This window comes from Callospermophilus lateralis, chromosome 6, assembly GCF_048772815.1.
Source record: "Callospermophilus lateralis isolate mCalLat2 chromosome 6, mCalLat2.hap1, whole genome shotgun sequence".
In the NCBI taxonomy this organism is placed as follows: Eukaryota; Metazoa; Chordata; class Mammalia; order Rodentia; family Sciuridae; genus Callospermophilus; species Callospermophilus lateralis.
This window is the reverse complement of record NC_135310.1, coordinates 95,540,747-95,559,569: the sequence shown is the minus strand read 5'-3', so window position 1 is coordinate 95,559,569 and position 18,823 is coordinate 95,540,747. Positions and strand designations below refer to the sequence as shown.

At 32.5% G+C, this 18,823-nt stretch overlaps 1 protein-coding gene across 1 annotated transcript in view; it reads right to left on the bottom strand.

Annotated features, from left to right (window-relative positions):
* Eys (EGF-like photoreceptor maintenance factor) overlaps positions 1-18,823 on the bottom strand; it is a 1,514,165-nt gene that overhangs the window by 510,733 nt on the left and 984,609 nt on the right. The window contains 1 exon segment of the mRNA XM_077109730.1: positions 3,307-3,419. Coding sequence (XP_076965845.1) covers positions 3,307-3,419 — 113 coding nt within the window.

The window sequence follows — 18,823 nt, the reverse complement described above, 5'->3', positions numbered from 1 at the left end:
ATAATGTGCATAACCATATACTCAATGGTGGAAGTTTGAAAGCTTTTCTGTTAAGATCAGGAACAAGGCAAAATACTTGCTTTCACCACTTTTCTTCAAAACAATACTGGAAGTTCTAGCCAAAATAACTAGTCAAGAAAAAGAAATAAAGGGCATACAGATCAAAAAGGAAGAAGTGAAATGCTGAGAGCCATAGCCAAGTAGGAATGACGCATGGAAAGGTGACCCTGCTCAGGGATTAGGGTGGCTCCAGGTTTAGGGTGGATCCTGCTGGATTAGGGTGGCTCCAGGTTTAGGGTGGATCCTCCTTGGAATAGGGCGTATCCTGCTGCCTCAGGCACCCACTTCTTTAGAGTTCCCGTTGAGTTCTCACGGGGTTCTGAGAGAATTGGCGCGGGGAGCCTGATGGAGGCAATGTATTTTTCCCAGAACGTGCGTGTAGAGTGTGGGTGAGAGTTCGGAATTAAACAGTGGCTGTTTGAATCTACAAGGCTTTTGTGGTGGCTCGGTTATTTTGTGCCCAGCCAGACTGCGGCAGTGAAATAATTTCTTTCATAGGTAATATAATTTTATGTATAGGAAATATCAAGGATCTCTCTATCACACACATACTCACAAACACAGAGACTAGAAATATTAGCCAAATAGCAGAATACAAAATACACAGTTGCATTTCTGTATACTAGAAATAAAAAACATGTAATGGCAATGATAAAAATATTCTATGTATAATAGCACCAAAACAAATAAATTGCTGAAAAAATTAACCAAGGAAGTGACAGTTTTATACAATAAAATTATATAATATTGATGAGAAATTGAAAATAATATAAGTGAAACCACATCTCACATTCATTAATTGGAAGACCTAATATTATAAAGCTATTAATCCTATTCAAAGTGACCCACAGATTCAATGCAATTAGCAAAAGCACAATGATCTTTCTTCAGAAACAGAAAACAAATTCACATGGAATCACTAGAGATTGAACCAAGACAGTCTTGAAAAATAAAGATGCATGTCTCATACTTTCTGATTTCAAACCATACTACAGTGCTTTAATAATTAAACTATTTTGTAATGGAATAAAGGCCAAGGTAGTTCAGTATAGGATAATAGAGAGCTGAGAAATAAACTTTTGTATTTATGTTTTTGACAAGAGTGCCGAGATCATTAAATGGGGGAAAAAAACAGTTTTTTTAAACAAATAGTGCTGGAAAACTACAAAAGAATGAAGTGGGACTCTTAATTCAATATAGATGAAAGACCTAAGTGTAAGCCTTAAAACCTTAAAGCTCTTAGATGTAAACATGGAGCAAAAACTTCACAACATTGAACTTGACAGTGCTCTCTTAGATATGATACCAATCATTAGAGGTAACAATGACAAGAATGAAAATTCCTGGACTTTGTGAAAATTAAAAAAATATGTACAGTAAAATTTATTATCAATAGAGTAAAAACACACCATATGAAATGAAAGAAAATATTTAATCATATATCTGATATGGTATTACTAACCAGAATATACAATGAACTCTTAAAAGTTGACAAAATACAAACAGCCTAATTGGAAAAATAAACTAAAGGCTTGACTAAACCTTTCTCAAAAGAAGATTTATGGGCAGCCAATATATATGTGAAAAGATGATTAATATTACAAATCATTAGGGAAATTCCAACTAAGATTTTCTACTTCATCACCATTAAAATAGTTACTATAAAAAAGAGTTGATAAGGATGAGAGGTTGGAACACTTGTGCATTACTGGTGGGATTATAAAATGGTAAAGCTACTGTGGAAAGCGGTATGGCTATTGTTTAAATAACTAAACACAGAATTATTATATGATAGAGCAATTCCACTCCAGTCTACCCCAAACCATAAAGTAAGTTCATGAAGAGATATTTGAACATCTATGTTCAAAAACAATGTCATTCACAATAGTTAAAATGGGAAACAACCCAAGTGTACACTGAAAAACGGATGAGGACAATGTGGTTTATGCACACAGTAGAATACTATAGACCTTTAAAGAAAGGGAATTCCGACATGTGCTAAAACATGGATGAATCTGGATGATACTGTGCCAAGTGAAGTGAGCTGGAAACAGGAAAACAAATGCTGCATTAACCCCACTTATATGAGGAATGTAAAAATAGCCATGCTCATAGAAACAGAGTAGAGGGGTGGTTTCCAGGGCCAGAGGGAAAGAAAAGTGGGGTGCTGCTGTTCAATAGGTGCAAAATTCCAGTAATGCAAGATGAATATATATCATAGCATTTGACAGAGAAGGTAGGGAACAAAGAAACTGAGAGTTTAGTCAAAGGGAATGCTAATAAAATATCAAAAAACATGTTTTCCATAGAAAATTGGAAACAAAATGGTAAAATATAAGAATTTATAAGTATCTGATTATGTTAAAATTGCCAGGATCATCCCGTTTATAGTATAAACTATTATGTTTCTTTTTTTTAGTTATAGATGGACACAAATATTAATTTTGTTTATTTCTATGTGGTGCTGAGGATAGAACCCAATACCTCACATATGTGAGGCAAGTGCTCTGCCCACTGAAGCACAACCCCAGCCCAACTATTATGTTTCATTTGATTAAAAACAAATAAAATAAAATAGTCAAAAGGCACCCAGTATCCCATTATATCATTTTAATATACTCATGTATGCAAATTTCTCATGGCCTGATAATTACCTACTCTATGTAGTCAGATAATTTCCATTGGAAATGGTACCTTCTCCAATAAACACAAACCTACAGAAATGACCTTTTGCTCTTAACTATCAGGGAAAAGTAATATTCTGTCTACTTCATTCATGCATTAATGCCTGATTCGTTCTCAAATGTGCTCTTTAGTTCACTCCAGCTTCCAACTGTTTGTAAGGAATATGATACGAGTAATGAAAATTGAAGCACAAAGGCAACTTTTGGGATATGTATTTTGGAGAAAAGTATCATTTTATCATTCTAAAAAATATTCTGTATGTTAGACTGTTCATTCTTAAAAGTAGCTCTGATAGATGTTTTTCTAACCACAACACACTGATCATTTGTTTGTCAATATGAAGCATCTTATTCAGTACAAAGTGGACACCTATCATGAACAAGTGCTCCATCTTCACTGGGAATTATTTTAAAAATTCTACAGTCTGTAAGATACTGGATAAAGGAAAACAAAAGAAAGGAAATATATTCCAGTTCTGATCAGATAATGTCAATTAGAAATGGTACCTTTTAGTGGGATCACTCTAAAATAAATCATTGAAAATCACTAGTGAGGTTTTACCTGCAGTTCTCAACGTGATTTTTTTTCACTGCCTTGGATGGAATGAAAGTTCCCTGGTTATTGATTTCCACAACTTGTATGCAGCCAATAAAATTTTCAACTGGTCCAGAAATCTGAGAGAGACAGAAAGAGCAAGAGAAAGAATTAAAATAATAATCTTTAATGTATTGTTTTTACTGCAAACTGGTCAGAATGTGAAATTGGATCTCAGGACTGAAATGATTTATTCAACATATTGGTAGTACAGTAATTCAAATCTATAAATATTAACCCAAACTGGGCACGGTGTGCCTATAAGCCCAGCAATCAGAAGGCTGAGATAGGATTTGAGAACAGCCTCAACAATTTAACAAGACCTTATCTCAAAATAATAAATAAATAAACATAAATAAAGGGCTTGGGATGTAGCTCAATGGGAGAGTAACCCTGAGTTCAACTCCCAGGAGGGCAAAAAAGAAAGTAAAAAAGTCAACCAAAATATTAGTAGAAGATTTTCCATATCTTGGTTATTGTGAATAATGTTTCAGTGAACATGGGTGAATGAATAATCAATCATACACACACACGCACACACACACACACACATGCAAATTAGGATATTGTTGAGCCTTAAAAAGATGAAGTTTCTAACTTTTGCTACAACATGAATAAACTTGTGGGATATTATACAAAGTGAAATAAGCCAGACACAAAAAGAAAAATTTTACATGATTTCACATGTGGATTCTTTTTTTTTTTTTTTAATGTCAAATTCAGAGAATAAATCTTTGGTTACAAGAGGAATGGTTGAGCGGGGAAGGGAAAGAAAGGGGTTGATGTAGGAAAAAGGACATAAGAGTAGCAGAATAGAGTCTAGAGATCTAATGAACAGGAGGACTATGGTTAATAATATCATATTGTACTCAGGACTTTTGCTAAAGGAACAGATTTTAGCTGCACTTACACACAAAAAAAGGGTAACTGCGTGTGATGTTGGATGTTCAGTTAACCATTTACACCCACTATGCATCATAACATCATGTAGACCTCAAATATTCAAAATAAAGTATGCTTCAAAATTACTATGGAATAATACCACATTGTTAGCCAATATTTACTAGGAGCTTATACATTTTAGAACTGTATGACAGCACAAAGTCACTAATATTAGGATAAAGAAAAAGTCTCAAATATATAGTGAATTATCAATGAAAAATAGAGAAGAAAAGCTGATACACTCATTTTTCTTCTCAAGGTATGACATGGCAAGTCTCCCATAATTTTCACTCTGTTCCTTGTCCTTTATTCTTTCAGAAACCAGTGATTTTTTTCCCCTATTTTCAGCCATCAAAACATCATGAATTACTCTTACAGGAGCCAATGGAAGCACAGAGAAAAACACAAAATATTTGTGATTCCTGTTTCCTTGTATGAACTTTATTCTTTAGGAATAATTGGGGCAAAAAAATAATATTAGAGGATTATGGAAGGCCAAGAGCACAAAGAAAATAAGGACATTGGAAAGCATTCATTTTGGTTGATTAAAATAACCTTGTAAAGATGAATAGACATGGTTTTCCACTGTATTCATTGTGAACATAAACACTATACAAGTAATTACAAGTCAATGCATATTTATGTGAAAAAGACAAATTAAAAGAGGCATGACTCACAATAGAGTTAAAATGAGTATTTATTTTAGTTTCTTATGTGCTCTGTATATTATTAAAAATTTCAAGTTAAGATGGACCAAATTATGACGAGGGCAAACACTAAACTAATATGTTTGAAAATAAAGTGTTTAACTTGATTTTTGAATTAAATATATATATGCTTTGTGCATTATTAGGACTTCATATCTCATCAAGTATAATATTATAAATATATAAATAATAGAATGAAGCCTTTGTCTTGTTTAGAAAATTTGGGATGAATACATTTTATTTATATTCTCAATTTTATAAGTCCGATTTTTTTGTTCTTCCAGATATAGGCTCAAATGTCTGCAAACCCTTTAAACTAGAAACGCTCTGTCAAATGTCAAAATGACTAAACTAGGAAAAAAACACAAAATTTCATGTAGTAAGTTGTTTACAGAAATCAAGTTGATAACAAGCAAAAGAGAAACATTTGGTTCTTAAAATTTGCAATTGTTGGCTAAAAATTCTGCATGGCTTAGAACACAGAACAAACACTTCCTAGTACAGCCTCTTCCTATTACCTTGTATCACCTGTTCAGATGATCTCACACTGTAATCAAATTATTCTGACATCAGAATAATTTTCTAAGTAGCATGTTCATCCTTTTGTATACTAATTATTCAATTTCACATATTTTTATTGACTTAGTGCTTATACTCTAATTATCCCCCAAATGTTGCAGAAGAGAAATCCTTCAACAATTAAAATACTATGAATACTGATTAACTTTCTCTCTTTTAATTTAATTTAAAGTATCTCTATTATTATACTCAAACTTTATTGCTCTTCTATGATGGATTCACTTTTACCTGAATTCCATATATTTCTCAGTCTAAATGTTCTTTACTGGTATATTTATTATTCCTCAAATGTAATTAATTCCTCTATTATTATATTTATTGATATTATGACTAAATTTCATCATTACCCATTTTAAATTGAGTGAAGCAACTAAAAGTTGATAGGGCAATATAGTACTGATGATTTTCCTTTACTTTCTAGTGGCTAGAAAAGTAGAAAAAATATGAGTTATATTGTGGTGAAGGAATTAATGACTTTGATGAATTACCTGTGGGTCCTAAAGGAGAAAGAAGGGAAGTAAAATAGTAGAAAATTCAATGCTATGAATATTTATTAAATGCCTATTAACTATTTAGTACTTTCTCATAAATCATTCCAATTCCAGGATCATTGAAAAATAATAGGTCAAGATAAAGAGAAATTGGTAGGGAGTACTGATACCGAGTACATATGAGTGAACTTAGATATTAAAACATAGTGTTTCAGATGTTTAACTGTTATGTAAGATGTGAATAAATTAGATATATCGTACTGTATATGATGCCAAGTCACATGGTATTCTATAAATATCCTACATGAGGGGCTTTAGCAACTTACAGGTAAAATTACAGTATGAAATAGCAATATATTGGTCTTTGAAATATGATGATAGTTCAATTTTATTTTATTTTGATATATTCATTAAATTGTGTTCATTTTGTAATATTTGTGGGATTCATATGAACATAGTCTATATTAAGACTTAAAATAGAAAGTTCACTTAGTCTAATTCCACAGATGAGATTAAAGTTTATACACTGATTCAATAAACATTTATTTGTCATATGCCAATGACAAGCACTAGGTCACCCTATTAACACATTGTTCACTAACAGGAAATCTCGCAGATGAAATGGAGTAAAGCTTGAAATTTTAATTCATGTGTTTTTTTCCTCCAAACTTTCTACAAAAAAAACATCTATTTAAAGCAATCTATTAATCTAGATGATTTACATTTTCAAATTCAATCAGTCCCAATATGGCATCTGTGGGAATACGCATTGTTTCAATGTAATGTTAACAAAAACCAGATACAGTTCAGTAAAAAGAAAAGGGCGTGGGGAATAAGAGAGTAATAGTATCTGTTTCTAATAATGACAGAAACTGGTTGGAGACTAAACTTTTTATGAAAATAACTATACAGAGTAGAATTTAGGCAAAAATCTATTTTCAGGCAACCAAGAATTGTTAAGGAAATAAGAATTTGAGGGACCAACACCCTAGAGAGAAGGGGAACAGAAAATGTTGGTCTTGACATTTTGTCTTAGAGAATTTTAAAGGTACAAGTGGCAGATGAGACTTAATAGAAACCAAACAGGGAATTCTGTAAATCTTTTGGGGTTGAGGGCAAAATATTGAAATTTAAAAGCAAATATCATCATTCCTGGGGAAATAGAACAAGGAAATTAGAGGATTGAATATGTGAGGCTATTTTTAGAAATTTTTCAAGTCAATGAGGTTTCAGAGCTACCTAGAATTTGACCAGGACATTTGGGACATTTGCATCAGTGGTGATGGTTCCTCTTTCCTCACTGCAAAAACTGGCAGAGAATTTGCCTGTACGATTGCAAGAGAAAATCATGAGCAAAAATTCATTTGTATTTCTCCATTGATTCCTTCTTTGCAAGGTCAGATACATGGTGTTCCACACTAAAATTTCCACAGAACCTAACGCACACGTAGTCATTCCATCATGACTATGTATGTACTGAGGAATTTTTCATGATTTCATTATTTTTGTACTTTATAATTATATTGAGGTATAGCTCATGTATCACAAAATTTACCTATTGAAAATGTACAATTAAGGGTTTTGGTATACTCCCAGAGGTGTTCAGCTATTAGCATAACTAATTTTAGACTAAATTATCATTCTAAAAGAAATACCTTACCCATTTGCAAGTGTGCACTGAGATTCTTTCTCCAATGCTAGGTGACCACTGAAGTTAACTAGCTCTATAGATTTGCCTATTATGAACATTTCACAAAATTTATAGAAACATATAATAAATGGTCTTTGTGGCTGGCTTTTTACCATAATATTTTAAACATTACTCCATTGGATGGCATGTATTAACACTTCATCTTTTTTGTTGCTTAAAAATATTCCATTGTGTCGATATATGATATTTTACCATTCACTAGATGGATCTTTGGATCATTTCCTTTATTCTGGTTATTATAAAAAAATTGTGGTATGAATACTCATATACATTTTTGTGTGTGTGTGTTGTTTTCTCTCATCTATATGACTAATCCCATGAATTTTATATATGTGTTCTTATGATTTGCTTATGTCCATGTTTTCTAATATAGCTACTTTGGTATATGTCTTGGGGAGGGAGTTAGTATCCAAGAGCTAAATTGTGATGTTGAAAATGAATGAATCAAATTTCTTAATTGGAAACCATCTAGATCCATCTATAGGGTCCTTTTAAAGAAACCTGTGGTGTCACCCTGCTTGTGGAAAAAGAATGGGACTGTCTACATATACTACTCTGGAGTGTGCAGTGGATGCTCTAGAGTCTACTCAGATGTCTCCTTAGGAGTGAAGGATTTTCCACTTCCTTCCACCATTGCGGGAACTTCTGTAGACAGACTTTACCTCCTTAGCCCAGGGATGCAGCATCATACAGGTTCATTCCCCTTTTGTCCAATGACTGATCAACAAAGTGCTATAAAACCCCAGATCAACCCTCAGTTGACAACTCTAAATAATCAGTCCAGGTACAAACTTGACATGCGTGTGGCTAAAGCTTTTATTGAGACTGCATCTCATCCCAAATTTTCTCTTCTTTCCCCTTCCTCTCATAAATGGTGTTCCAAGTGGCTTTCTAAATCACTTATATGCTAATCTCCATCTCATAGTTTGCTTTCAAGAGAACGTAACCTATAATAAAGTGATCACCATGATGCACTGATAAGTAAAACAAAACAGAATAGTACATACAGTGTTATTATTTTAAAATGGAGGGCTATGTGTATATATATATATATATATATATATATATATATATATATATAAATAATAACACTATATATATATAGTGTTATTTGTTTATATTTAACAAGTGAGTAAATCATAAAATATGATTAAAAGAGGAGAAGAAATAGAAAAGCAATCATGATAGAAACTATATATATATATAGTTTATATATATATACACACACACACACACATATATATTTGCTTTTGAAATCATGTAAGTATATTATACAATTAAAGAATAAAGTAAAAATTTAAAAAGCAATCCTTAAAAATCATAAACCACATAAATAAATGATCTTTTGTAGTTAATTGGTGGTGTGAAAACACATAAAACAACTATCCTAAATATTTTTGAAACATAGAAATTTGAACATGCATCCCAAGCAGAATCTTAAAGGTGAAAGAACTCATCCAAAGCCAGGTACAGTGGTGCCTGCCTGTAATCTCAGATACTTGGGAGGGTGAGGCAGGATGATTTCGATTTCAATGTCAGTTTAGGCAGCATAGCAAGATCCATCCAAATGTCTAAGAAAGAAGGACACCAAACAACTAATCAACCACCAAATATATTCAACTCTTTTTAGTCATAGTGATATAGTGTTATTTGTGGGAATATTAAATGTGTGATTATGATAGTGCCAGTGAGAACAATTTTTTTTCATGTTGAGAAAGATATAACTAAAAATTCTAAAGTTCTCATTTTAAGTCATAAGTATCACTATAATTCAGGATATATTTTACTATAGCAACCATAACAATTTTTTCCTAATGTTGACTATTGAAAAGATTGGAGAAAAGTAAGAAGGCAGTAACAAAAATATAGTTTGAATTTATGATCTCTAAATACTAAATAATTTAAATTCATGATAAATAAATAGATAGATAGATATATAGATAGATAAATTCATACAACATTTCTTGGAAGAAATGTTTAATTCCTATCAAGGGAAAGAAAAGTATCCATGAAACTTTATACCATAAAAAGGATCTAGTTTCTTAAACTTCTTTGTCAAGAAGTTAAAAACAGACACAACAAATTTCCTTTATACCATAAAAAGGATCTAGTTTCTTAAACTTCTTTGTCAAGAAGTTAAAAACAGACACAACAAAATTCTGAAAAGCTTAGAAATTTTGAGGTTTATGGTGTATTTGATAGACTCACAAATTTGGTACTTTTTCAAGGGTTAAAATTTAATTAGGTACTAATTACATCAATTCCCATAGGATTCTACCATGAATATTATATTTATTGAAAGTAACCCCTTCTGAAAAATAAGTGTAAATGAAGATGCAAGGAATAAGATATCACTTCTCAGTCTAAACAATTAGGAAAACACAAAATGAAATAAAATTTTAGTCTATGATATTGTTCCACATTAGGTACAAGTTTATGATTTGGCAAAATAAACAATTAAAATCTTGTATCAGAAACAAAGTATATTTTCATTTAAGTTCAAGATTCTCTTATGATTTTTTTACAGTGAAAAATAGAAAAATATTATTAGAAAATCTTTTTTTCCCGATTTTGAAGTAAAAAAGTGAAGAAACTTAAAAAAAACTCCATGAACTGAGTTTGTAACTTGCTAATACTCTATCTGATAGTTGATTCCTGAAATAACAAAGCACTTGTGTATTATTATAGCATAACAAAGGAAAAGGCTGGTCTTGTCTTTGACTTGAACCCAAGATTAACATATGTAGTTTTCTTCCATTTAAAATCGTTACTTGAAAAAGTCAGCAATAAAAATGAAAGTTTAGGTTAAATTCTCCAGGGTCTCAGTTTCTTTCTAGTTGCAGTTTCCTAAATGTAAATTATATTTAGAAACAAAGGAAATTTCGTTTATTGACAACAGTCACAGATTCATGATCTACGATCCCCGGGGCTTTACATTTAGAATCAACTTTGTCAGAAGAGAAACAAAATTTTGCAATTTTGTAGAATTGAGTTTTTACAGAATCCAATATAGATAAATTTATTATTATTATTGTTATTACTACTACAACTTTTTGGCCATACATAGTATTTTTGTATGTGATGGCATTACTTGATTCCTCTTTAACGTTGGAAAGCAGATTAAACAGTTTCAGATAAAGAAATCTTGTGTGGAAGATTTTAGAATCTGAAAAAATGTAAAAGCTGTTAGAAGTATAGTAACATTAAGGCAAGCCTTTGCTTAATAGAAATTTGTTTCACCAAGTTTCAAACTTTAAAATTCATGAAATCAGATGGGCCTGGTGGTGTACTCCTATAATCCCAGCAACTAGGAAGGCTGAGGCAGGAGGATCACAAGTCGGATGCCAGCCTCAGCAATTTAGCTAGGCCCTAAGCAACTTATCAAAACCCTTTCTTAGTATCAAAAACAAAATATGGCTGGGAATGTGGCTCCGTGGTAAATTGAGTTCAATTCCTGGTACCAAAAAAAAAAAAAAAAAATCATGAAATCATTCACTAACATTCCTCAATATTCCAAAATGAACAGTAATTCCTTCTTACCCACTGTCTAGATATTGCAAATGATTTTCATAGGTTTGACAGCATGAAGAGAAAGTCAGGTTAAAGGGTTTGCTCATGGTAGTCTGAACTCAACTGCACTCTGCTCTGACTTATTACAAACCTTCATACACTACCTCCCTCCTGAGTCCCATTATTTGTCTCAGAGGTGATAGGAAACAGTGAAAAGGACAAATGCTTTTTTAAATGTAAGGGATTCAGTGTAAAGCTCTCAAATTATTCTGGGAAAAGACTTACATCCTCAATTGCTCCATTTTTCTGTATGCTGGTTAATAAAATTTATTGAAATCCAGTAAACTTAAAGTTTTCTATACAGTAACAGATTGAGTAAAAATTTGTCAAGTGGAATAATGCTCCAAGAATCTTAAGATAACTAAGAAAACAGAGAACGAAACTAAGGTGAATATTGTGTGATTTTTTAAAGCTTTCTTTTGTGCTATGCAAGTTTTATTCTCAATTATTCTGTATATTTAATTGTGAGAACAATGCAAAGACTGATTCTGACAGAGGTAGGTTGAACCAAACAGTATTCACATTTATATCACAAATTTTCTACTGATTTATCTATCTCTGAATTACCTGCATCATATTTGCATACCCATACATACACTATAATTATGGTTAAAACTATAACTACTGATAGCTTCTATTTATTAATTATCACCATCCTCAGTTTTTATGAAGAGGCCTGAGAAAAGAATAATTTCTATGAAATTCAAAGTATATAAACATACAAAGGTCAAAATTAGTCATTTGAAATAGGAATAACAATTCTATAAACAATTCATAAGATGGTTAAGGATTTCTGGAGGGAAAAAATGGCAACAAATATTTTCAAGAGAATAACACATTTCACCTACTGTATCATTCCTATTTGCATGTAAAATGCTTTAATGTTGTTCATCCTACAGTAATGTTCTTTGATCTTGCTTGCTTCTTGAGCAATCATCATGATGGTTTACAGCAGGGTGTTAATAATGGCACCTCTGCTTTCTTCCTAACCATTGACAAGTCTGTTATTCTATCAGTATATTTATTTCTTTGTAAAGTAGAGAATACTAGTGTAGTGGTCCCCACTGATTTGTTGGGTTGTAATAAGCTAATAAGCCCATACCTGTGTGCTAGTGTCGGTGCATGCATCCACTCAAAAGCCTGCTCTCCTAAAGGTCTTTGTTGTTTTCCAATGTTGTTTCTCTTCCCACAGAGAAATGTAACCCTGGTGGAAGCCACCCATGTTAACTCAAGTGGATGCCTGACTTTCATGTTACCCGGTGTTTGCACATAAAAAGTCCTTAAGTCATTAAGTGTTAGTGAATTAACGGGAGATTTAACAACTTAAAACAGGATAGAAAACAAAAACAAAATTAACATCAACATATTGCTTACCCACTTTTAAGTGCCTTTTCTTATTTTTGTAAGGAAGAAAAAGGAACATAATCACAACTATTTTAACAACAATAATTGTTTTTCTCTCCGGGAAATATAATTTTACCATTAATTTTGTTAACTCTCTTTCTTCCAATCTTATTTCTCAATCCCAACTTCCTCCAGCAAAATCGTTAATTTACTAATTATATAATTCATTCCGAAGTTTTTTATCCAGGTTCTTCAGCAACACTTCTTTAATATTTATTCAGAAACTCTTTGTCAAGAGTCTTAGACTCCCTGGAAACTGCTCTGGGCTGTATATAGATGACTGAGCAAGAAGTAACCCTGCCCTAATGTGGTTTCCAGCATATAGAATAAATATGCACACAAATGTAACTTGACTAAGTGCTTTGTGACATTAGGGACTCAATCTGTCTTGCTCCCTGCTTTTTCCCTGGCGTAGATCTTTACAATCAGTACACATAATATTGTATTGTTGGTATGTACAAGTCTGTCTGAGCAGTAGACTGAGAAACCAAATTGGAATTGGAAAACCTTACATCTTTGAGTCCAAAAGCACTAGGACTTGAACATCATAATTCATTTAAGTAGTGTGACAATCTTATGAGTTTCAGACCATTGAAAATGTTTTGGCTTTTAAAATTTTATTTCTCCATCATTACTGGTGTATCTTCTAGATTAGGCTTTAGGAAATTCTTTGCACAAGTGGCAATATGGGGCAATTTAAAGAATCTTCCTGTCATTTGGTTTCAACAGATGCAAACCCGGTGCAAATTCAAGGGCATTAGGAAAATCTCAAAAGCAAATAAATACTTCTCCCTCTTGATTTCTTGATGCCAGAAATCTCACCCTCTGGAATTTATACTTTTGGATAAAGACTCTTAGCTCATTAAAGACTAAATATCCCAGGAGAGGAAGCATATTAAATTATCAAACATTTAACAAAATGCTATAATTACTTTGATCCAATACTTTCCTAAGAACATGAATTGAAAGCAAGATGCCAGTGAAAAGGCAGGAATATTGAACTTTAAGGACACATCACTGAGAATAAAGGGCAGCACAAGATTGAGGGTACCCAGGACTGGCAGCCAAAAAGTTGACCCTTCCCAGTGGTTCATCATTGCCTAGTCTAGCTTTTGTAGCCTGATGGGATGTGGGAACATCTGTGCTTGGGCTGTCAAAGTCCCACAGGTGCAGAAAATGTAATTTATTAGAAGTGAATTTGTAAATACAGAGAAAAACAACTGGCACTGTGAGGCACCAGAGACTAGCTATAGCAATAAGACAGAAAAGGCTTGCCTGAACACTGCTACAATTGGTGGCAGTAAAAAAAAAATCACTTGAAACAGTTTTAAAAATATACATACTTATCTGAAAGGTGTCTGCCTATACTAATTCCTTGAAGTCTTTCCCCTGTGTTTTTTTTAAAATAGTTTAATAATTTTAAGTTTTATTTTAGGTCTGACCCATTTGAGTTGACTTTTGTATATGGTGAGAGACGGGGATCTAGTTTCATTCTTCTGCATATGAATATTGCAGATTTCCCACCACTATTTTTTGAAGAGATTGTCCTTTCTCCCATGTATGTTCTTAGTATCTTTGTCAAAAAACACTTGGCTATAAGAGTATAGATTAACGTCTATGCTCTCTTTTCCATTCCATTGGTTTATGTGCTGATTTTTATGCCATTACCATGCTCTTTTGGTTACTATAGCTTTGTAGTATGTTTTGAAATCAGGTAGTGATATGCTTTTAATTTTGTTCTTTTTGCTTAGGATTGCTTTGGCCATCTGGCATTTTTTGTGGTTCCATTACTGGGCATATATCCATAGAAAATGAATTATGTCGAAGAGAAACTTGCACTGCCATTTTTATTGTGGCACTGTTTACAATAGTCAAGGTAGAGAACCAGTGAAGTTTTCTGTCAATAGATGGATTGATTAAGAAAATGTATGAATACAAAACAGCATGCTATGCAGTTATAAAATAATGAAATCCTGTCATTTGAGGCAACATGGATAGAACTAGAAGGCTTTATATTAAGTGAAATAAGCCAGACACAGGTATATATTGCATTTGTCATTCACTTGTGCAAACATTAAAAGGTTATTTTATAGAAGAAGAGAGTAGAATAGTGGCCACTAGAAAATGGAGGGATGGGGTAATGAAGTAGAGAGAGATTAGATAATAAGTACCAAGGCACTTTTTTCATCATATATAAAAGTCAACTCAAATGGATTAATGACCTAAATGTAAGATTGGAACCTACTCAACTATAGATGGAAACATAGGGTAAATGCTTCAAGACATCTGTGGAGGTAATGAATTATCTTACAGATGGCAGGAATTAGTATTAGTGTTGAACAACAGAATGGGGTAGCTATAGTATACAACTTATGACAAATTTCAAAAGAAAAAAAAAGAGGATGAACATTCTAAACACAAAATGAAAAATGTTGTAGAAAATGGTAATGCTTACTATGCTGACTTGATATTTCATTGTAAAATGTATCAAATCATCATACTGTACCTTATCCCATAAATATGTACAAATACCATGTATCAACTAAAACACCACTAGATTAAATCAAAATAATAACCTTCAACCTATACAGTTTGTTCTTTTTAGAAGCAAAACCTGAGTACTAATTATATGGCTAAAAATCCCTGATTTGTTTGAGCAAAGTCTGCCAGGGATAACACAAATAATTTCAGTGCATATTAGGTATAAACAATTACATACTCTTTCCTAGAAAATACAAATTAAATCTAAATTTTATGTAAAGAGAGACCTTTATCCACACTGTGACTAGTTCAGCAAAGCTAAAAAAAAAAAAAAAATCACAACCACAAGCACCATCACCACTATTTGTCATTTCTTTTTAAATTTGAACTTTTAGCATTTATACAGGGCATATATATACTCTAATCTTAAATGCTATGTATTGATTCTGTAGGTGGATGAGTGAAAGCAGAGACAGAAGCTTGACTTCACATTTTGTCTCTTCATCATTAAAAAGAGAGCTTTAAACGAGGTGTTTTCTTTCAGCTTTCACAGTCTAAGATGAATGATTTAAGCATCTAGAAAAGTAGCCACAATTTTCTCATCTTCCAGTTCCACCCACACACATGCCTTCCTTCTTCATGTAAATTCTATTTTTTTCTCATTTTGAGACATAGTAGAAAATTGGTATTCTCAAGTTTCCCAATAAATACATTGTTTGTATATATTGTGTAGGGTAGTTTGAAACTTTCTTCAGGAAATTTTGTGTAATGCATCAATGTTCTACCATTTTATTACTAAATTCCAGTAAAATATGAATACAAGTGGTGCTAATTAGATGAATAATACTACACATACATGATGTGATAATTATAAGTATATATATTATCAAATCATTGGACTATTTGCTTAGTTTCTGTATCAGGAAAGGAACAAATATCTTACTTCTGAGTCGAAATGTAGGAAGCACTTGTCTAGGATATTCTTTAATATTATTTCTTAATCATCAGTCATTTTATAAGCCCCTTATGATAGTTGCTACAAGCTCAATACCTCATATGTTCATATGTGTTTTATGTTTTTTAAAACAATTCAGAACTGACACCACTATCCAGTCTTGTCTTAAATAAAAATATTCATGAAGTCAGTCTTCACTTGCAAACTATATTAATCCACCCTGAAATAAGTATACAAATTTAAACAAAGAAAAAAATAATTAATTCACAGTATACCTATGAATCTCATAATCCCCTCATCCTGGGTATACTGCATGTGGGGAAATACAGAGGCAGTTTGTATAAATAAAATAAGAGCATGCCCCCACTTACATACTAATGCTACTTCTTTGTTGTGTGACTTTGATTCCTCAGTATTCTCTTTAGTAAAATGAGGATAATAAATTATCTACCTCATAGAGTTCTTGGAGGGACTGAGATAACATACTTGAAAAATCAGAAGTTTCACACAGTTCATGCAGTACATGTTTTCATGCTAATATTACAATCATATATATGAAATAATCATTACATGGGGGTCTCTGTTCATCAGTTGTTCTCTGAAAGCATTACTCTGATATTCACTGTTAATTTGAGATTGGAGCCTAGATGATTTGATCCACTATAAGTCCCCAACAGAGTTGATAAATCTTCTAAATAAGTCTGAAATCACTTTCCAGAGTAGTTTCTTTCCTGGGAGACTCTGACATTGTTTCGGGCATACATTAATCAATTCAAACTTTAATTCAAATGTTTACTGAGTGGTTAGTCTGCACAGGACAGAAGATATTAAGAGGATACAAAGATGAATCAGGAGAGCACTCCCTCGGAGAGTTAACAAATAACATTCATGTAATTAGGAAGCAGCAAGAGCCACAGAGAGGAACCCTGGAGATGAGTTTTCAGGAGTTCTGAGAAAAGTTCTGGAAGGCTCAGGAAAAGGTGCCAGGCACTCTAAAAATCATTTTATGCATGTCATCTTATCCTGCCCCATACCTATAAATTACCCCTTTCGGCAAAAACTGTAACAGAAGTGAAAGGTAGCCTTCCTAGAACAGTAAAGTGAAGTCTGATCCCAAGTCAAATATTGCTATGTTTTATTTTATTTGATTTAAATAATCTTCTATAAAAAATAGAAAAAGCTAAATGCAGGGGCTTGAAATTACTGTTTTTGCTGTGTTCACACACTTGCTGGCTTGCCATTTGGATGCTATTTACTCTAGCAATTTAGTTCTTTAGAAAATTAAATGTCACACTGCTGTCCCATAAGAATTGGCACGGCTTCCAAAATTACTTAGCCTTTCCCCCTGAAGGAGCTTATACAGTAGGAGAATGTGTTTAATTAAGTGTGGAATAATTATATTTCTGAATATTTAAATCAGAATTCAAATAATCAAAAAGAATACCCTTAATTTGGGATTAATAGCACACCTTCGATTTGTCATGTTCTTGGTTATTTTAATGTCAGGACCTTTGTATATTTTTATACATGACAAAGGTTGACTTGATTAGAGAAGAAATATTTCTGCACAGGCTTCAGGTTCCAGTGTAGAGATGATACAATTATCTAGTGTTTGCCAAATACACACAATTTTGAAGCAATGTGAGAAGTTGTGAGAAAGAGTGATTTTTGAGGATGGAATTGTCTCCATATTGTCAAAATCTGTTTCAACATAATCTCTTTTTTTCCTTTTCTATTGTAAATATGCTACTGCTGCCCTGAGCAGTCAGTTGAGCAGTGGAAAACCTGTCAGGTGAGCAAGCTTAATTAGCCTAGAAAAGTACTTTAGTGTTTCTAAATCCAAGCCCTAAAGACAGATATGATTAAAGTCTATAAAAAAATAAAAATGTACTTAAAATGCTATTTTGAGGCTCATTAAACTTGAATTAGTCAACATCTATTTCTGGGGGCAGAATCAATTTGCATTTATTCAATGGTTCTCTTTGGCCAATTAATATTTGGGTGACATTAAATCCCTTGCATCAAAACAAAATAATTGAAATATGTACTGAAAAAAAAATATTTAAAGAGGGATTGAAATAATTAGAATTCTGACTCTGGACATGTGTGTTTTCTGAAAGAATTATATACAAAATTGGCAATGACTGTTTTTTTTTTTTTTTTCCTTTTAAGAAACATCATATATACTAAATAAAGCAAAGGAAAACAAAAACAAAACCAAAACTGTATATGGGTGGGCTTTTGTTTTCCAGTTAAAATAGATTGCATTTAAATTTCAATTGCCAAATAAATTAAGGGGATACAGAACAAGTGACATTTTTAGTTCTCATTCGCAAGGGGTACAAAGAAATTGTCTATCCTTCTTTGCTACTTTTGTGAAATATTTCTTCAAGCCTCTGGCAGAAATGTGTAGGATGTTCTTAAAATGTCAGCCACATCTCACTAACTTACCCTTTTTCTAGCACTCCATAAAGGGAAGTGTTTGAGCCAAATTTTGGAAGCTTGTTGGAGATAGAAGTAAAGTGGTTCAGACCTAACTATTCTGCTGTTACTTATATAATACTAAGGAAAGCAAACTTTTTCAACAAAAGGACAGAGAGTAAATATTTTAGGCCTTGAGGGCTACTTAGTCCCTATCTCAACT